The sequence below is a fragment of the Pseudopipra pipra genome, chromosome 6, assembly GCF_036250125.1.
Source record: "Pseudopipra pipra isolate bDixPip1 chromosome 6, bDixPip1.hap1, whole genome shotgun sequence".
In the NCBI taxonomy this organism is placed as follows: domain Eukaryota; kingdom Metazoa; phylum Chordata; class Aves; order Passeriformes; family Pipridae; genus Pseudopipra; species Pseudopipra pipra.
The window spans coordinates 57402873-57419492 of record NC_087554.1 but is presented as its reverse complement, the minus strand read 5'-3'; the positions used below and the strand labels follow the sequence as shown (position 1 = coordinate 57419492).

The following is a 16620-nucleotide window of genomic DNA, read 5'->3' as shown; positions in this document are numbered from 1 at the left end:
CTCAAGAATATTGAGTGGGAATTCTCATCAACTGTGGGGTCTCGGACTTGCAGTGGGTACTTTATATTGAATTTCACTCTGTCTTGAGACAGCTACTACAGACAGACATGATTGATTTAGGTATGTTATGATGAGTGCAGAATTATTTCCCTTGCCTGTCATTAAATATCACTAGTCTGAAATTTCAGTCAGGCCCTTTATCTTGGTAACTTTGTGGTCAAAAGAATCAGCAAAATTCTACGTCTTGGCAAAATTTAGCAGTTTGGAAAATGTTGTCTTCAGTAACTTAGGAGTTTAAGTGCTGTTTTCCGAAGGAATTTTCAGGAATCAGTCTCACTGAATTTCACTAAAGCCCCATCAGGTAGAAATAGTTTTGTAATCTTAATCAAATATTGCAGTTTAAATCCCACCACAGAATATGACATTATTCAGTAAAGGTGTTTAGATGCTGTTTGGGAGTTCTGGCATTTGGTTGAAATTACCGTGGTCCAGAGTAAAGTCTAAATTCTTCCACCTTTCCAGTGAGGGCCTTAAAAGTGGAGGTTTTTGAATGCTAAAAAGTGCTTTCTTAAATCTTATCTTTCATGAGTTGTTCATGAATTATTATAAATTGAAGTAGGGATATGAACCCGTGTCTGTATTTTCCAGATTCATTTATTACGAACTACAAAGGCCATGCTGTTTGTTTGTTTGTTTCTAACATTTCATAAATGAACATGCAACAATTTATACAGTTGGGGAAAACTCCAGAAAAAGAAATGAAGCAGGGAACACCCAGGAGCTCTCAGCAGCCTCTGGTTGAGGTAGTTACCTGGCTTTTATTCTCTGAGCTGGAGCCTCCTGGATCTGTGTTTCTCAGCCTCTTATTATAGTTATTGCATATCATGGGAGATTTTTTTTCTTTAACCTTACTAGAAAAATATCCGTAAAAGATTAGAGAAATGGCCTTTGCTGTGGAGGTTTTCAGCAAATATAGATAGAAGTGGTTGTGTGAGATCTGCAATACTTTGAAAGTACAGCACTTATTTACAGTGAAGTATTTTACTGTATTTAACTGTCACATCAGCTGAATGCACAGTTTTTGGAAATTATCTCTGTTAAAACATCTTTCGTTATTAGGAATATATTCCTTAACTATGTCCAGTCAAAGTTTCAGGGTTTATATTTTACTGTGATGTTGTGGGAAAAGTAGTGTTAGTAATTTTGTAACTATGGAAAGCGTGTGTTCTTTTTATCCCTGCAAAATAAGCAAGTATGTCACAGACTTCCAAGGGAAAGCAGTTTAGTGAAAATGGCAAAATACATGCAGCAAAATTCAATAACATGACAAGAATTTAAGTAAAAGAGTAGTTGAATACTAGCTTTAAATTTTGTCATTTGTATACAATGACACTGGAATCTGAAAACTCCACCCGTTAGCAATTAGTTCCTTTGTGTAGAATTGAATTTAACTCAGTATTAGGAAGTCCCCATCTGTATCTCAACTTATAACCTTAAATTATATGCTGGCTTGGCAGTAAAATGATGTGAGAAAAGTCATAAATTTGACCTTTGTGCATATCATGTTTCTTAACACACGCACTGTGTCCTTACTCTTTGCAGTATAGATTTCAGTGTGCTACTGCAGATTTGCCTTGGAATACAGTGTCTTTGATCTGTATATGCAATTCTTGTTGATGATGGTGGATATCAAAAACAGAAAAACAAGGTTAGAAAGGAGATTTGACTTAATTTAGTGTACTTATATGTGCTTAATTCTCGTGTTTTCTAAATTTCATTCAAAGGTAAGCGATCTCACTGATAGCTGAATGCCAAGCTAAACTGCAACAACTCCATTGTTGAAAAGTACACACAAAAAACAAACTGTGACCTTAAAAGTAAACTTCCAGAGGATTATAGGAGAAAGTTTACTTACACATCAAGTATCTCAGTTGTAATTGTTCTGGCAGTTGATGTACATAAAATGAACAAAGTGGCTTGGCCCAGTACTGCATTAACAGTTGAATAAATTAATGCATTCTCCATTGTTTATCTTACCTCCCAAAGTGTGAAAAAATTGCACCTTTGAACAGTAAACTCTATTGCTATAACCATCTGTTTGCAGTTTCATTACAAACTCCTACCAGAATAACCCTCACTTTGAAGAGAAAATTGATATGGGTTGTAAAAATTACAGTCTATGACCTTAGGTTTTATGTCTCCTGAGGTATCCCTGGTGTGGTCTCCACTGGAATACGTTATGGTTTCTTCAAGAAGTGCCTTTATGTCTTCCAGCTAATTTCAGATAAGAAGCCCATGCATCAAAGAGTTGGCTGTCACACAGAGCTGAGCACTCCTGCCTCTTGTTCAAGGCCTAAAATGAGCATTGTGAGACCGCAGCAACTTTGTCCTGCCCTGCCCAGAACTGCTGTGTCAGCTGGGGCTGGCATGCCCTTCTTTAGTGTGCAGGATGATTTGTCCCCATGAGCTTTGCTAGCTCAGTCTTACCTCTGGAATTGTTATTATTGCCAATTAAAGCCAATTAGCAGAAGTAGTATTTGTGCTTCAGGTAAAATGTTCACTTTTAATGTTGTTAAAAAGTCATCCGTTTGTGTATTTTTGCGTGCATTAAACCCAGTCCTTTCTCACTGAAATATTTGAATAGGGAAGTTAAAAACTGCAAAATGCCATTATTTGTAATCATGATGCTTTTAAAATAAACACTCTGGATAGTTTAGTAATGAAATCTTGCAAGCTTTGTTTAAAAAGCAAACACTCCCCCCCTTCCTCTTGAGCTTAAACAGTGGCTTGTTTAAAAAACCAGTAAAATTCCATAACACTTAAACTCTTTTGAAGTAGTTTTTCAACATCAGCAAGTAATTCTGCAAATTGCTTTTGAAGATGAGGCTTCATTTACTCCAGCGTGTGCAGTCTGATGGAGTGGATTAGTGGGTGTGGAGTGAAATTGTAATTTAGGCTTTTTTGTGTGCATGTGTCTCTCTGTAGAACACTCCCTATTAGATACATCTCCGTCCTCTTGGAGTAGTTGTGGATATACCAAGGCTGCTCTGTTTAATAGTCACTGGTAAAACCTTGCAATATATATAATGACATTACTTTCATGCTACTAAATACCATTTTTTAATTCAGGTTTTTTTGGTTTGGTTTGGTTTTGTTTTGTTTTTTAATTAGGTCAGTTCCCAGAACCAGCTTCCTGTGTAGTTACACAAATGTCAGTGATGGGGTAGAGCAGAGATGTGCAGCTGGGGTAGCAAAAGGAGCAGCCTTGGTTTCCATTGACTTGCACTGTTTTGGGACTGCACCCCAGGACTGAGTGGGTTCAAGGCCAACACTTTGCATTTGAATTAGTAGTTATGTCATATGATAGCCCAGCATAACACAGTACTGATGTATACATTCAGAAGGAAAAAAAAAAAGCCACTCAACTAATGCAAATTAAAATGATTTTATTGATTTTATTGTTTTTTTTCAGCTGTGTTGCATGGTTTCATGCCAGCTGAAAGGGCTTCCTTTCATTTTGAAAGATATGTAGTACTTTCTATGAAGTCTGTAATTATATAAAAAGAAGACAGCTTTCTTCCTGCTTACCACAAATCAAACCTTTAAAGTAGACAAAAAAATTATGATATTTCAAACAGATTTCAGATGAAAAATAGTCTGTTCAGGACAGAGCTTTCCCTTGAGATGAAAAAGTTGAATATTAATTGTTGTATTTTTTCTGTTCATTTGCACTTTTTTTTGGTGGATGAAGATCTTTCGGTACAGCATGGCAGTTCTCTGGCTTCTATAAACAAAAAACCACCCCACTAATTCATTAATCCAAAAAAAAATATTCAACAGGAAGCAATGGAACTTTAAAGTGTATGGAACAGGTATTTTATTTTATTCTTATCTGGAAAGCTTTAGAAGTCCAAACTTGTTTTAACTGTCTTTCTGTTTGATTTCTGTTCTTCATACAGGTTTCACAGCATCATGATGACTACTAATGCTTTATTTCTTTAAAAAAAATCCCAAACTCTGGATTTTTGGGGGTCAAAGCCGATGGTTTATTTATTTATTTATTCACATAGTTTTTTGTATATGGCATGTGCTGAAAATACTGTGAAAAATGCTGAGGCAGTGCAAGGTAATTTGGTGAATAATTGTCTGATAGGGAAATGAAAAGCATAAAGTCCTGATTTTGTCCTGGAAGTGCAGCTTCTGTGGGCACTGGAAACATTATGTATTGATTCTGTGTAACAGAGAGTTATGGCATTAATAATTCAGCTGGCAAGAAATGGTTTATATTGGGTTGTAAATCCTCATATGTTTCTACTGAAAACCGCTACAGATGTGACATCAGGTTCCATTAAGCTGAAAAAAGAAATGTAACAAGGAAATCTCAACTGATAGCAGCATTTCTGTAGTGAGTGGAGAAAGGAAGGGGAAGGTTCATTTACAGAGGGGTGAGGGCTTGGCTTTTTTGGGTTTATCATAGGGGAAGTCCACTCTGTTTAGCCCATGAACTGTGACTTGAGAAGCAGCAGCTGATAGACATCTTTCCCATTGTAGAACCATATATTTTATAAACCAGAAAGTACTGAATTACTGAGTTGCTTTTATTGCAAATTTATCTCTTGGCAGCTTTTACTGATCATAAAAAAGGGGAATATGGGTGAAAAGCATTAAGCTAAGACCACTTAAGGAAATAAAGGTGGTAGAAGGCAGCAGGAGCTGGCTGCATTGGTGCAGATTTTTGTCTGTCTCCAAGAGCCAGTTACTTCATTCCCCAGGCACACTGATCATCTGGATTAACCTGATGAAAACCCATCTAATAAAGTGACAAGTTTGGTGTTCTCTCACCATGCAGTTCTGGGCAGCAGGTAAACACCTCATCAGGAGAACAGGTGGGGAGTTTCCAGATAGAGGCGTTGCTGTGCACATTGATCCTAAACTGTGCAGATACACTTGTTGAAGGTTGGTTGAATGTGAAAATAAGTGCAATAGAAAGTCAAGTTTTACACAAATTTTTCAAGAAAAACATAACCCTCCTACCTTTAAAATTTTTTTCTGAGAACAGAAAAAAAGCGAAACCTCGTTATTCCTCTAGGGAATTTTACTGCCTTATTCCATGTAAATCATTAAATGGACTGCACACTTGTTTGGCTCTGCTGACTCTGGTTTAAGACCGTTATTTACCAATTAATTCTCTTATCTGTTTTTCTGTACCTATAGTCTAATTATTTTATTACATGAATAATGCTCATTATCCTTTTGCATTAAGGGCATTAACTGCTTCTGTGTCTTAGAACTATGGAAACAGAGTAAATGGAGCAATAAGGACAGAGTTATTTTTATGTTATAATTGCTTCAACTTCTCAAATTGGATTTTTTCACAAATATGGAACATTTACTTCTTGGGTAACTGCTTTAAACCCAGTCCAACTGGTATAGACCAGGGGATCATGACTGTTGTTTGCCATTTTAACCCTCATAACTTCTGCACGTAGCTTATCTATACCATAACGTATTTGTCATTTTTCTTAACTGCCTCTGTTTGTTTACACCAACTTTTGTCTGGGCTCTAACTGAATTGTAAGATCATTGAACAGGAACTGTTCCCACTACATATGTTTAGTGCCTTTCACAATGGGTAGCCAAACGTCATGTTGTCTGTCCTGTAATGTAAACAGTCAGGAGTTAATCATTGTCACGGGCAGATATTTTTCTTTCTTTTTTAGTGGCATATGTGAAGTTAATTTGCTTCTTTTGGACATATGTCTCCTGCATTTTAAGTGATCTGCCTGCGTGGCCTGTCACCATTCTCCTAAAAAATATGTAATACAAGGTATGAAGCCTTTTTGCTGAGGTGATTTTGGTGTAACTTTACAGTTCCTGGCCACTTAGACTTTGTCTGTCCAAGCAGATGTTTTCTGTGGATAAACGTGGGAGATGACATAAGGCAGTGCCTTTGATTTGGTCACTTTCAAAATTTTTAAATAGTTCAATAAGACAAATAAGACAGGAGAAGCTTTAGGTAGATTTTGAGTAAAGATTGTTTCTGCTTCAATTATGCATTATCTGTCCAGAGCTCATTGCAAGAAGTCATTAAATCAGTGCCAACCCAACATAAATTTTGGTTTTTTTGAATGGTCTGAACTCCCAACAGAGTAACAACAGGAAATCTGTGACTGTAAATCTGCATGCAGAGGATTTATTTTATGCACCCTTCTGTAGTGTTGTCAAACTACCATGACGTAGAGTTAAAGGAAACATTTAGAGAGGTTTTGTGAGTGTTCTTTCACCTGTTACACTAACACATTTCCAGTTTACTCTCCCAGGAGAGCTGTACACCTCAGCCAAACTGAGGGGGGTTGGTTTGTTTGAGCTGGGGGTTTTTTGAAGGCTCAGGATGGTATCACTGTAACGCTGAGTATTGGTACCTGTGGAGACACATCACCCCATGTATGAGCTGGTTCAAGAGCTTCTTGGGTGGCAGACTGTGCATGGGCCCTGCCCTCAGGGAAAAGGAGGAGGAAGGCATTCAAGCTGCCCCAAAATGAAGAGTAGAAATTCTCAGTAACTTGTGTCAGACCATGTCCAGGGTCTGTCACATGTGGAGCACACCCAGTATCAGCATACAGTCAGTGCCAGGGGATGTTCCTTCCTACATCATTAGCACACCATGTCCTTTTTCTCTTCTTTATGGGCCAACCTGGATTAAATCTTAGATGAGTTTCTCTAGCAAGCAAGTTATCCTTTGCACAGGCATCCTGACAGCAATTTGACCTTGTTGTTCAGACACTATATTGCCTCAGGCGGTGGAGGAAAGCAAAGGACAGTGATATTCCTGGCACAGTGATTCTTAAGGCATTTTAGCCAGAGACAGACAGAGTGTAGGTGGGAAAAAGAATGGTGTTTTGATAGGCTGCAGACAAGTCTGATTTATCCATAACAGACGGTGTGAAGAGGCTCCTGCTCGTAATTATGGCACTGAGCAGATGCAGGAAGAGTCTTAGGAAAATGATTTAAAGGATGGAAGGAGGACAGAGAATATGAAGATCAAGTGTGAGTGACATAAACAGCTCTGTGCAGGTAGGAGTCACATCTGCTCAACTTGCATCCACTGTCAACACTTGTATAGCAGAGAGCTCTTTGCAGTGCATGGTTGTCCTGGAATCACTTGATCCAAAAGGGGTTGATTCTCCTTGTGCAGATTGTCAAGCTTGGGAGTGTGCTGCTGCAATTCTGACTAAGTTATCAATGCCATTGCCATGTCAGTCTTACAGAAAACATGAGCAGGACTTGTGACACACATTCAAGTAGTATAGAAATGGCTACTTCTGCTTCCTTTTTGGGGTCAGTGGAGGACTGTTTTATTTGGATGCATTTGGGGGGACTGTCTTTTGCCAGTCTTCAGATACCTTTTGTCAAAGTCTTGGAAGAGTGTTCTGGGGAAGCATTGCTCTATGCTTTCCCTGTTCTTAAATTTTAGAGCCAGGATGCCAGGCAGGATGGACATCTCATCTGACCTGATATGGCTTTCTTATGCAATTAGTACTTCTGTAAGTGATCTGTCTTCTGTGTAACCTGAAACTAAGTTGTCTCACACGCTGCCTCTCCTGGAATACAGCTTTATTAATTTACACATATGCACTAGTTCAGCATTGCAACATCACAGAACCTGATCACTGAGCACAGAAGTAGGGTGTGATTACTTTGTGATTAAAGATTTACCAAATCGATTATGTGTTATACAAAGTTGTTGCAGTACCAGAACTGCTATTCTGAACAGATAAAAACAAGTATAAAATAATTTTGATGTATTTGTCTTTATAAAACATCACAGGGCATGTTTCCTGTTTGAAGAATAATTTTTCTCAAATGTAATTGTATACTCCTTTCTCCTTTCTGTCATCAGTGTTTAGATCTCCCAGCAATCAGTTATACTTATTTCTCTCACTGCATTGAAAGACACTGTGATTGTTCCCTTTAGACATTGGAGAATGGACTAGTTTGTAATAATGCAATTATATATGTTTATTAAGATGAAGAGCATTACAAGTTTGAGACAGCTTTTGTCTTTCACAAGGATAATTCTGTTTTTCAGAAGTGATGTTGACCATTGATACTTTAATCTTCCAGCTGTCTGTAACTGCAGTAATAGCAGAGCCTTGTCAAAGCCCAGTATACATGGAATGGAACAGTTTAACAAGTAATCATAGTTGCTTGGCTTTTAAAAGCATGAATCTTGATCAGTCCAGCAATTAGTACTTTTGTCTTAAAGATAAGATAGAGATACTACATAGAGCTTGACATAGTTGGTTAGAAACTGGCTGGAATTAATGTTCTGTGAAGTATGTAAAGCACCATAAGAACCATTGGTAACTGTTTACATGCTATTAATAATTAGCAACCTTCCTACTAGTCTGTTAGGAAAGAACCATGCTTTGGGTACAATAGAAACTCAACTCCATACGGTTGGGTTCAAATTACATTTGACTTGGACAATAGGACATGAATGGGGCTCATTTGAGTTTCTGCCACTGTAAACAAAGAGATGTTGGAATGTTTCATTTGTTTATTGATTTATTTATTTGGACAGGTGCAGGCTGATCATATGAAGTAGTTTTTTTTATTCAGATATAGGCAGAAAATAGCTTTGTCCAGTAAGAGTGTATGATGCTAACCAACATCTTGACTGGACAGACTCAAAATAATTTAGCTTGTGGCTGGTTTTGAATTTGGGTATTAAACTAATCAAACCATGTTCTAGAGAAAGCATGTTACGTGGGCTTAGAAAATAGAAAATATGGATTTTATTTTCTTATTAGTTTCTTTTTAGGTACTAAGTTCTTTCTTTTACTTTCTGCTAAAAATTATGTGCATGTCTGTGAGGTAGATTCTGTTAATGGTAATGGAGCTCATCCTTGAGAACAGGTCATTCAAATCTGATGGATCCCATCTGGATGAGGATGAATCTCTAGGGTGTAATTTTCCTCAGCTATTTGACTCTCGTAAGTGCTCCAAAGCAATCAGGGTCTATAATTTGCAAAATGATGGCAGGAGCAAAGAACCAGGAAGATTGTTGCTGGGATTGTATGTTTGAAAGTAGTACCACAGGACTAACAGCCTAAATTAATGCAATGAGGGACTTGATTCAGGCTTTTTTTTGTCTTCTCCATCAGCTGGGCACCCACATTTCTCCCAAGTGGACACTACAAAGGTAGAATGGATGACAGTAGCACATTTTGGGCAGGGTAAGGTTGAAACTGGAGAAGCAATATGAAGTTACATGCAGAAGACATTATTCTTGGTCCACAGCTCTCCAACTCAAGTTAATGGAAAATTGCCCAGCAATCTGCAAACAAGAGAAAATCCTGCCATACAGTTAGAAATAAACCTACAGAAGGATTGAGCTGACCTTACACATTTAATACCTTAAATTGTCTTACCATACAACACAGCCTATGCTATTACCTTCCAGTGTTGCAAGTATGTGTTGTGTCATAGTCCTATCAAAGTTGTTCCTCCACCTCTACCCAGGTGGAATGGATTGGATAAGCACTCAGCTTTAATATTTCAGTTCACACTGAAAATTTGCTGTCTTTATTTCTCTTTCAACATTATATTGCATTTAAACCATGAGAGGGCTTCTCCCGTAATGGAGACGTTTGGTTGCTGTCAGTGCTCACAGAAGGTATGTGCAGGCACCAGTGGAAGCAAAGACTAGAGTTTCTCTTGAGGTGAACAACTGTTTATAATTAGAGTTGTGGGAATGAAGAAAAACCCAGCTAGCAAGCAAACAGTCACTCTTCCAAAAAGCTTGGTAAACTCATAAAGCTCGGGAGCTTAATCTCTGAACCAGAGTGCTTGTTATCTAATCCCCACCAGCTGTTGTGTACTTGGTAGCCATGACATCTGTAATAGAGCTGAAGGGCCTGTCTATATTGGTTGGCACCTTTACCACCAACTGAATTTGATTCTTCTTTCACTGCTCAACATTTACCTGCTTTAAATCATTAACCAGTTGCTCAGGGTTTGATCATCCGTTTAACCATACTTTATAATAGAAACCTAGTGCTGCTTTTCACATTAAGCATATTTTGGGGATGTAGGTTTTCAGCAGGTCTAGTTTTTGTGTTGCTAATAAGAAAAAGGTATCAACCACAAGAATTTCCTCTGGTTGCATTCTGATTCCTCATATAAACTTAAAACTGACCTGGGAGTGAAATCTCTTGACTTGTATTTCAGCTGAAATACATCACACTTCTAATAAGCAGGATGAGGAATTATATACGTCTCCAGCTGGTGTGTATGAATTGCTATAGGTGACTGTAGAAGCTATAAATGTAAGCAAGTGTATACCTGTTCATTATAACTGTCGAATAATACCTGTTTTCAGGGATGAGTTTCAGCTGTGCTGTAGTGGATATCGTTCTTTTTAAGCCCATCTTGGGAAAATAATGCATTTTATGTCTCCTAGTTCTTGGGTGAGTGCTGTGACTTCAAACCTGCTGTTAGACAGTGCTCTCAGCACCACCAGCAGTGCAGAGGAACAGCTGCTGTGTAGAATGGAGTATGTTAGGTGTGGACAAAACTGCTATTTTAGGCCTTGTAAGGGGTGAGAGTGAAGGATGTCTTGTTCCTGGATCCCAAAGGAGTTTAGTTAGGAGGTAAATGCTGAGCTGTCCACACCAGACCATTTCTGGACATGGAAAAAACATAGATCTATGGGTTATTTTACAGTTTAAAACGTGGCTGTTTATAGCTTCCTGACACCTTGAATGATTAGCTTAGGCATCTGAAGTTGATGCTGTGGCCAAAATTGGGCCTGAAGACTACAATAACCTGGCGTTAGCTGTCATCATGATATTGTGGATCTGAGATTTTGAACTGTCCTGACAGTTCTCAGCACCTGTAATACTTACTGTCAAAACAAAGAAGGATGGTCTCAAAATAAAACCAGCTATACTAAGTTTTTAAAGAAATGCTTGTTAAATTTTATTAAATTCCATTATAGTAATTTTTTCACTTGGAATTAATTTGACTGATGGATTTTTAAAATTTTTTTTCTCCCCAGAATGGTACGAAGAAGTTCTGGGATTTCATGAGAACACATGACAGGTAACGATGGAATCACATTATTTCCCATTGTCTTTATGTTGTATTTCGTGCTGTAGTCTCTTCCATTGATCAGCTGGTGATGTTTTTTCCCCTCCAAATTTCTCTTCAATTCTCACTTCTTTTGTTGTACTTGCAGGTAGTCCTTCACTGTTTTAGATGGAATTAGCAGAAGTTTTAAAATCTCATGGTTTATTATGTTTTCAGTAAGTTTTGTCTGCGCCTGACTATTTAAATATTAGAGTTTTAGCACATGATGTGCTGTACATTTTAGTGATTACAGAGAAGATACAAATGAAAGTTTGGATTGTATGAAATTTTCTTTTTTGAGTGGGAATATATCACCTGAAGGAAGGACTTTCTTCTGCTGGAGAAGAAAAGCAACTAACTCCTGACTTCAAAGATCAGTTCATCCAAGATTATAACAAATAAGGTATATATGAAACAGACCTAGTCTCAGAGTTATTAAAAACTAAAGTATTTATGTGTCTTTTAGATTAGTTAATCTGCTCATGGAAGATAAAAATAAAAAACATAGGTAACAAAATTTTCCTAGTAAAAGCTTTTCTAAATTTATTAAATGTAAAAAGTGGTGCAAAACACTAATGGCAAAAAACCACTTGTGACATAACCAGAACCATGTCAAGAGATGTGTTTTTCTTGTGCATGAAGTAAGTAAAATCAGTTGCATTTTTGGACGTTGTGCTCTGTTGGAACCCTCTAAATCCTTACATGAGTCTTTTTGTGTGTAGGTGCCTGTGAGGGACATAAAATGCTAACAACACTTTTTATCAATATAAAGATTATGAAAGTAAAATTTCCAGAAAGACTGGGGAAGTATTAGCTAGATTAAAAATGCCTGTACTGCTTGAAACTAGGACAGAGTAGGGAGTGATATTTCATTACTGAACTTCACACTTGCTTTTGGAATTTTTCTGGAAGACAGTTCTGTCTTTGCACTTTGTCTGTCCATATGGGCATGTGCCTGAATTTATGATCACAGATACAAAGGCTGAAATGATAATTGATTGCTGGAAATCTAATATATGCCCATTGTAGCAAATGAATCCAGCCTCAAGTCACAGTGTTGGGAACATGACTTAAGGATGAATTTGTATTACTATTTTTGTTTAAACTTCAGTTTATCACTGTGTGATAACGTGTGAATATATGCAACTAACGGAGTGGGGTAAGTATTAAAGGATCAGTTTTCCATGAACTTCTTGGGAACAGTATTTCTGAAGGACTTTTGTGGGCATTTTTAAAATAGTTGAGAACATAACTTTATAAAAAGGCTACGGCCACATGTCATGCCAGTCATCTCTGGTCACATAACATTTGTTAGCTTCAGATGTACAACAGCTGCCACCCGAACTTATTAGTGACTACTGTTGAACTGCAGAATGTCTAACACTCTTTCATGAGGAAATTCATTGCAGCTTCTGACACCAGAGGTAATAATGTGAACTTTCTGTGTAGGAAATCCGTGTTTTCACATAAATTCTACTTGTGACTGGGAAGCCAATTATTATGAGATACATTAGTCAGGTTCAAAATCCCTTATAATGCATTAAAGCCCTACATTTTGCTGTATCTTAGTAGGGCAGCTGTGGTGCTTGTTATATGGAAAAGTCACATTAACTAGTTGCTGAGGATTATAGAGGACTTCATACTTAGAGAGCTCTTAACCGTTCTTTACCCTTGATGAAGAATAAATCTTGAAGAAGAGGAGAGCTTTCCAGGACACATGTCCTGTTGGTCAGGATTTCCTAGCGTTTATGTCTGCTTGAGGAAGATTGTAGATGTTTTCCATAGATAAAATCCCTTTTTCTTAATATTTTTTCAGAAGTATTCAGAAGTTGTGCTACCTCTGAAAGTGCTGTAATACTGTTAAATGCTCAAAGAAAAACAGCCTTTTTTAATAAAGCTGTTTACCTAAATTGAACATATGCATTGGAATGTCAGATCTGTAAAGTACACATATGTATATATTATACATTTGCATATAATTGATATGTAGAATGGATTTATTGATGCTGAAGAAAAAAACCTACAACTGTGCTAATAATATAAAACCAGATATTGTGTCTAACTCATGTCTTTGTCTGTCATCCTCTTTCAGCAGCACAAGTAAATGTGCTTAAGGCAGACTTCCTTGCTGTGTGACAGTGAACCCAGTGTGTGCTGGGTTCCTTTGGGACCCCAGTGTTCTTTCTCATTTCAAATTAGGTCAAGATAAGCCAATATTCAATAGATTTGTATCAGAAGATAGACTTGATACAGGAAAATATTTACCACGAGAGATTAAGTTATTGTCGTCTAAATGTATCCTTTCCAACTGTTCAGATGAACAGCTGATTAAATTATATAGAGACAAAAACATGAGGACTGCAATAGTCACTTCATTTGCCTAAAGTGTGAGTCACCTTTTAAAATGTGACTATATATTGCAGTACAGCGAGATCATTTAACTGTATGCAGGCCGGAGTACCACAAGCACGAGCTAAAATAGAAGAGTTGTTATTAGGTATTACAGGGGGAGGCTTTTTTCTTTTTTTTTTTTTTCTTTTTATTTATTGCAGATCTGGGCATGAGTCTACAGTGTGTGGTTCCCAAGCTTTTGTAAGACCAACACCATTCAGAACTAGAGTATCAGTCCTGGAGTCACCTCTGTAATTTATGTTGAACAAGTAATTGCTTATTCTTAATTCCTCCATGCCACTTAGAAAAAAGTCTTCTGCAGTTTATTACTGGTCACACAATAAACTGTTGCCAAGGCAAACTTTCAAAACCTGTGCTGTCAGAAGTCAACTGAGTCCATAGACAAAAGAAGCAGCATTTCTTACCATATTTAGGTTTAAATTGTAACAGAAGGAAGGCCTAGGACACAAGGACATACCCATGGACAGTAGTTTAGTCCTGGAATGTTTTGCCCAGAGAGACTGAGGAACCCCCATCCTTGGAGAAATTCAAGCCTTGATTGGACAAGGCTCTGAGAAATCAGACCTAACTTAGAATTTAGCCTGATTTTGAGCAGGAGATTGGATCAGATGGTCTCCAAAAGTCTCTTCCCACCTGAAGGTTTCTACGATTTAAGTAGATTAATTACTTAATGAATGTTACAGTTCCCATCTGACAACAGTCAAGAATTTGCAAACTTGTCAAGAAATCTGTCAACTTCTAAGCCATTTTTTCTTTTGGAAAATAAGGAGTTTACTGCTGTCCTGTGGAGTTACATTTTAGTTAATCTTTCTTTGAAACATGCAGATGAACATTACCAGAGCTCATTATAAGGTTTTATTACATCGTTAGAAGCAACAGTGAAGTTACTAAAAATGAACGAAGAAAAATAAAAATATTTGATTACCTCTTTTCCAGTGTAATTATTGAACAAGTTTATTGAGGTGGTGCTTGTAAGCATTACATAATTCTGGCCTGTTGTGTTAGGCAGTGACACACAGCAAAAGATGCTTTCTGCAGTTATTTAACGCACTGCTTACTTTTCCAATTAACTGTAATTTTTCCTTTAATACTCAGCTGATGTGTTTGCTGATTATTAAACATATCCTTATGAAAATCAAGCAGAATGCAAGTAATGAAAATTTAGATGCAAGGTGTATTTCAAGGTTCTTTTTAGACCTGGGTCTGTCAGAACTGGTTATCAGTTTGTGGGGGTGTGATTTGCGGGGTGAGGAGTTGGTAATTTTTTTTAAGGACTCTGCTTTTAAAAATAAAAATCTTGATCAGGAGAACATTTGTGGTGATTTTCTGTTAGAAATAGAAACATACCAAATATTACAGAGTAACCATCGATACCTGTAACAAAAAATTATTCTCTAAAACCAGACTCAGGTTACAGTTATATTCTCCCTCATCCTAATTTTGCTATATTTAGTACAGTAAGAGCCTGAAATGTAATACTTAAGTTTTACATTCATCTACTTTATAAAGCAATAGACCAGGTTCGTTTCAGGTTTCAACAGCTCCCCTTAAACAGATTCAAGGCTTTTAAAAGACATAATTTGGGAACAGATGAAGGTCAGTGTACAGTCATGTGCTCCCTTCTGTGCTTTGAGTAATAACTCTTGAGAACAGGGACACAAGTGTACCTTTTGCTAGTTGACAACTACAAGGACAGTTTTCCAGTTGCACTGGGAATGGATATAAAGTAAAATTATTGCTACTTCTCCATTTAGAAGTATGAAAAATTCACTGTAAAGTTCATTACATTTACAAGAAACAAGTTCTGGGAGACTGGATTGTGTGCAAGATTATTATGTGAGTTCCTCTCAACTCTGAAAATATCATGTGACAGGGAAAAGGCATTTGGACTAAAAAACTTAAAACTCTCCACGTGATGGACTTTTACCTTCAAAAACGTGTCACAGTGGCTCAGTAATAGTTCCTGACTTAAAAATTCTTAATGGAAAAAACTGAAAGCCTTTTCTTATCTCTCTAAAAAGAGAACGGAAATAACATTCCTGCCTTATAAGATTGGCTTCTTTTAAGTAAAGAAATTAATTAATTTCATATTTTAAACAAACTAATTCCTAATTTAATTTGTTTGCTCAGAAAAAAAGGCTTAATACTATATCAGTTGCAAAGACAACTGCAAAGTGTGGTTTTCCATCAGGAGGGAGTTTGCAGGGAGAAGGAAACTGAGGCAATCAGCACCTCTGCGTGTTTTGTCCTGTGAGTACCAGCCCTGGGGGGCAAACAGAAAGTGGTTCTCAAGGCAAGTTAAAAATGAACATAACTCAGAATGAGAGGATGAATTTATTCATCCGTTCCCTCTGTGCTCTGGAGTTACCTGGCCGAGGTCTGGCTGCTGCTGAGGTCGGGGAGTGTGGCTGTACAGGGGAGGTGTGGAATGTGGCCACCCAACAGCTGCACCAGGAGCCTCCTGCATCCCAGCCCTGGCCATGGGAGCTGGCCAGGAGACGGGTCACCAGAGCTGGGAGAGTGACCTGGAGGAGCCAGGGTTGCTATTCTGGCTCGGTGGCTGTAGCAGGCAGCTATGGAGACAGGATGGAAGTCATGTGCCCTGACCACATTATAGGAGTGGATTAAATTCCTTCTCCTATTTCATATGCCAGATCATTTGGGCTTTATGGAAACTTAATCCTCTATGTATTTTTCTGTTTTATGTCCTAGTGTATTATAAGACACCATGAAATTTAACTCAGATGCTTCCTTTGTGCAAGAATTATCACAGCAGCTTTAAAATGGGTAAAATACAGCTTTTTAACATCTTTATAGGTAAAAAAAAAGTCTTTCTTGGGTGGCATGTGCCTTTTACATGCACTGATGTGCTGTTGTGCTGTTGTGCTGTAAACCTTGTCTGTCTTTGTGATGTCTCCTCCAGGGTGTCAAAGATGTGGAATTTTCTTGATTATCTTCAAAGATAGTGCAGAAGATAATGCACTGTTTAAAATCAACTGGATGTAGTTCAACGAGCAAAAAAAAACCATGAAAAGTTTAGGGAAATAATAGGTGGGAGGAGGTAATGAGGGCTGG

At 37.6% G+C, this 16620-nt stretch overlaps 1 protein-coding gene across 1 annotated transcript in view; it reads left to right on the top strand.

Moving 5' to 3' along the window:
* NUDT14 (nudix hydrolase 14) overlaps nt 1–16620 on the top strand; it is a 61094-nt gene that overhangs the window by 15953 nt on the left and 28521 nt on the right. Inside the window, exon 2 of the mRNA XM_064659372.1 lies at nt 11063–11106. Within this exon, the coding sequence (XP_064515442.1) occupies nt 11063–11106 (44 nt within the window). The remainder of the gene's footprint in view (nt 1–11062; nt 11107–16620) is intronic.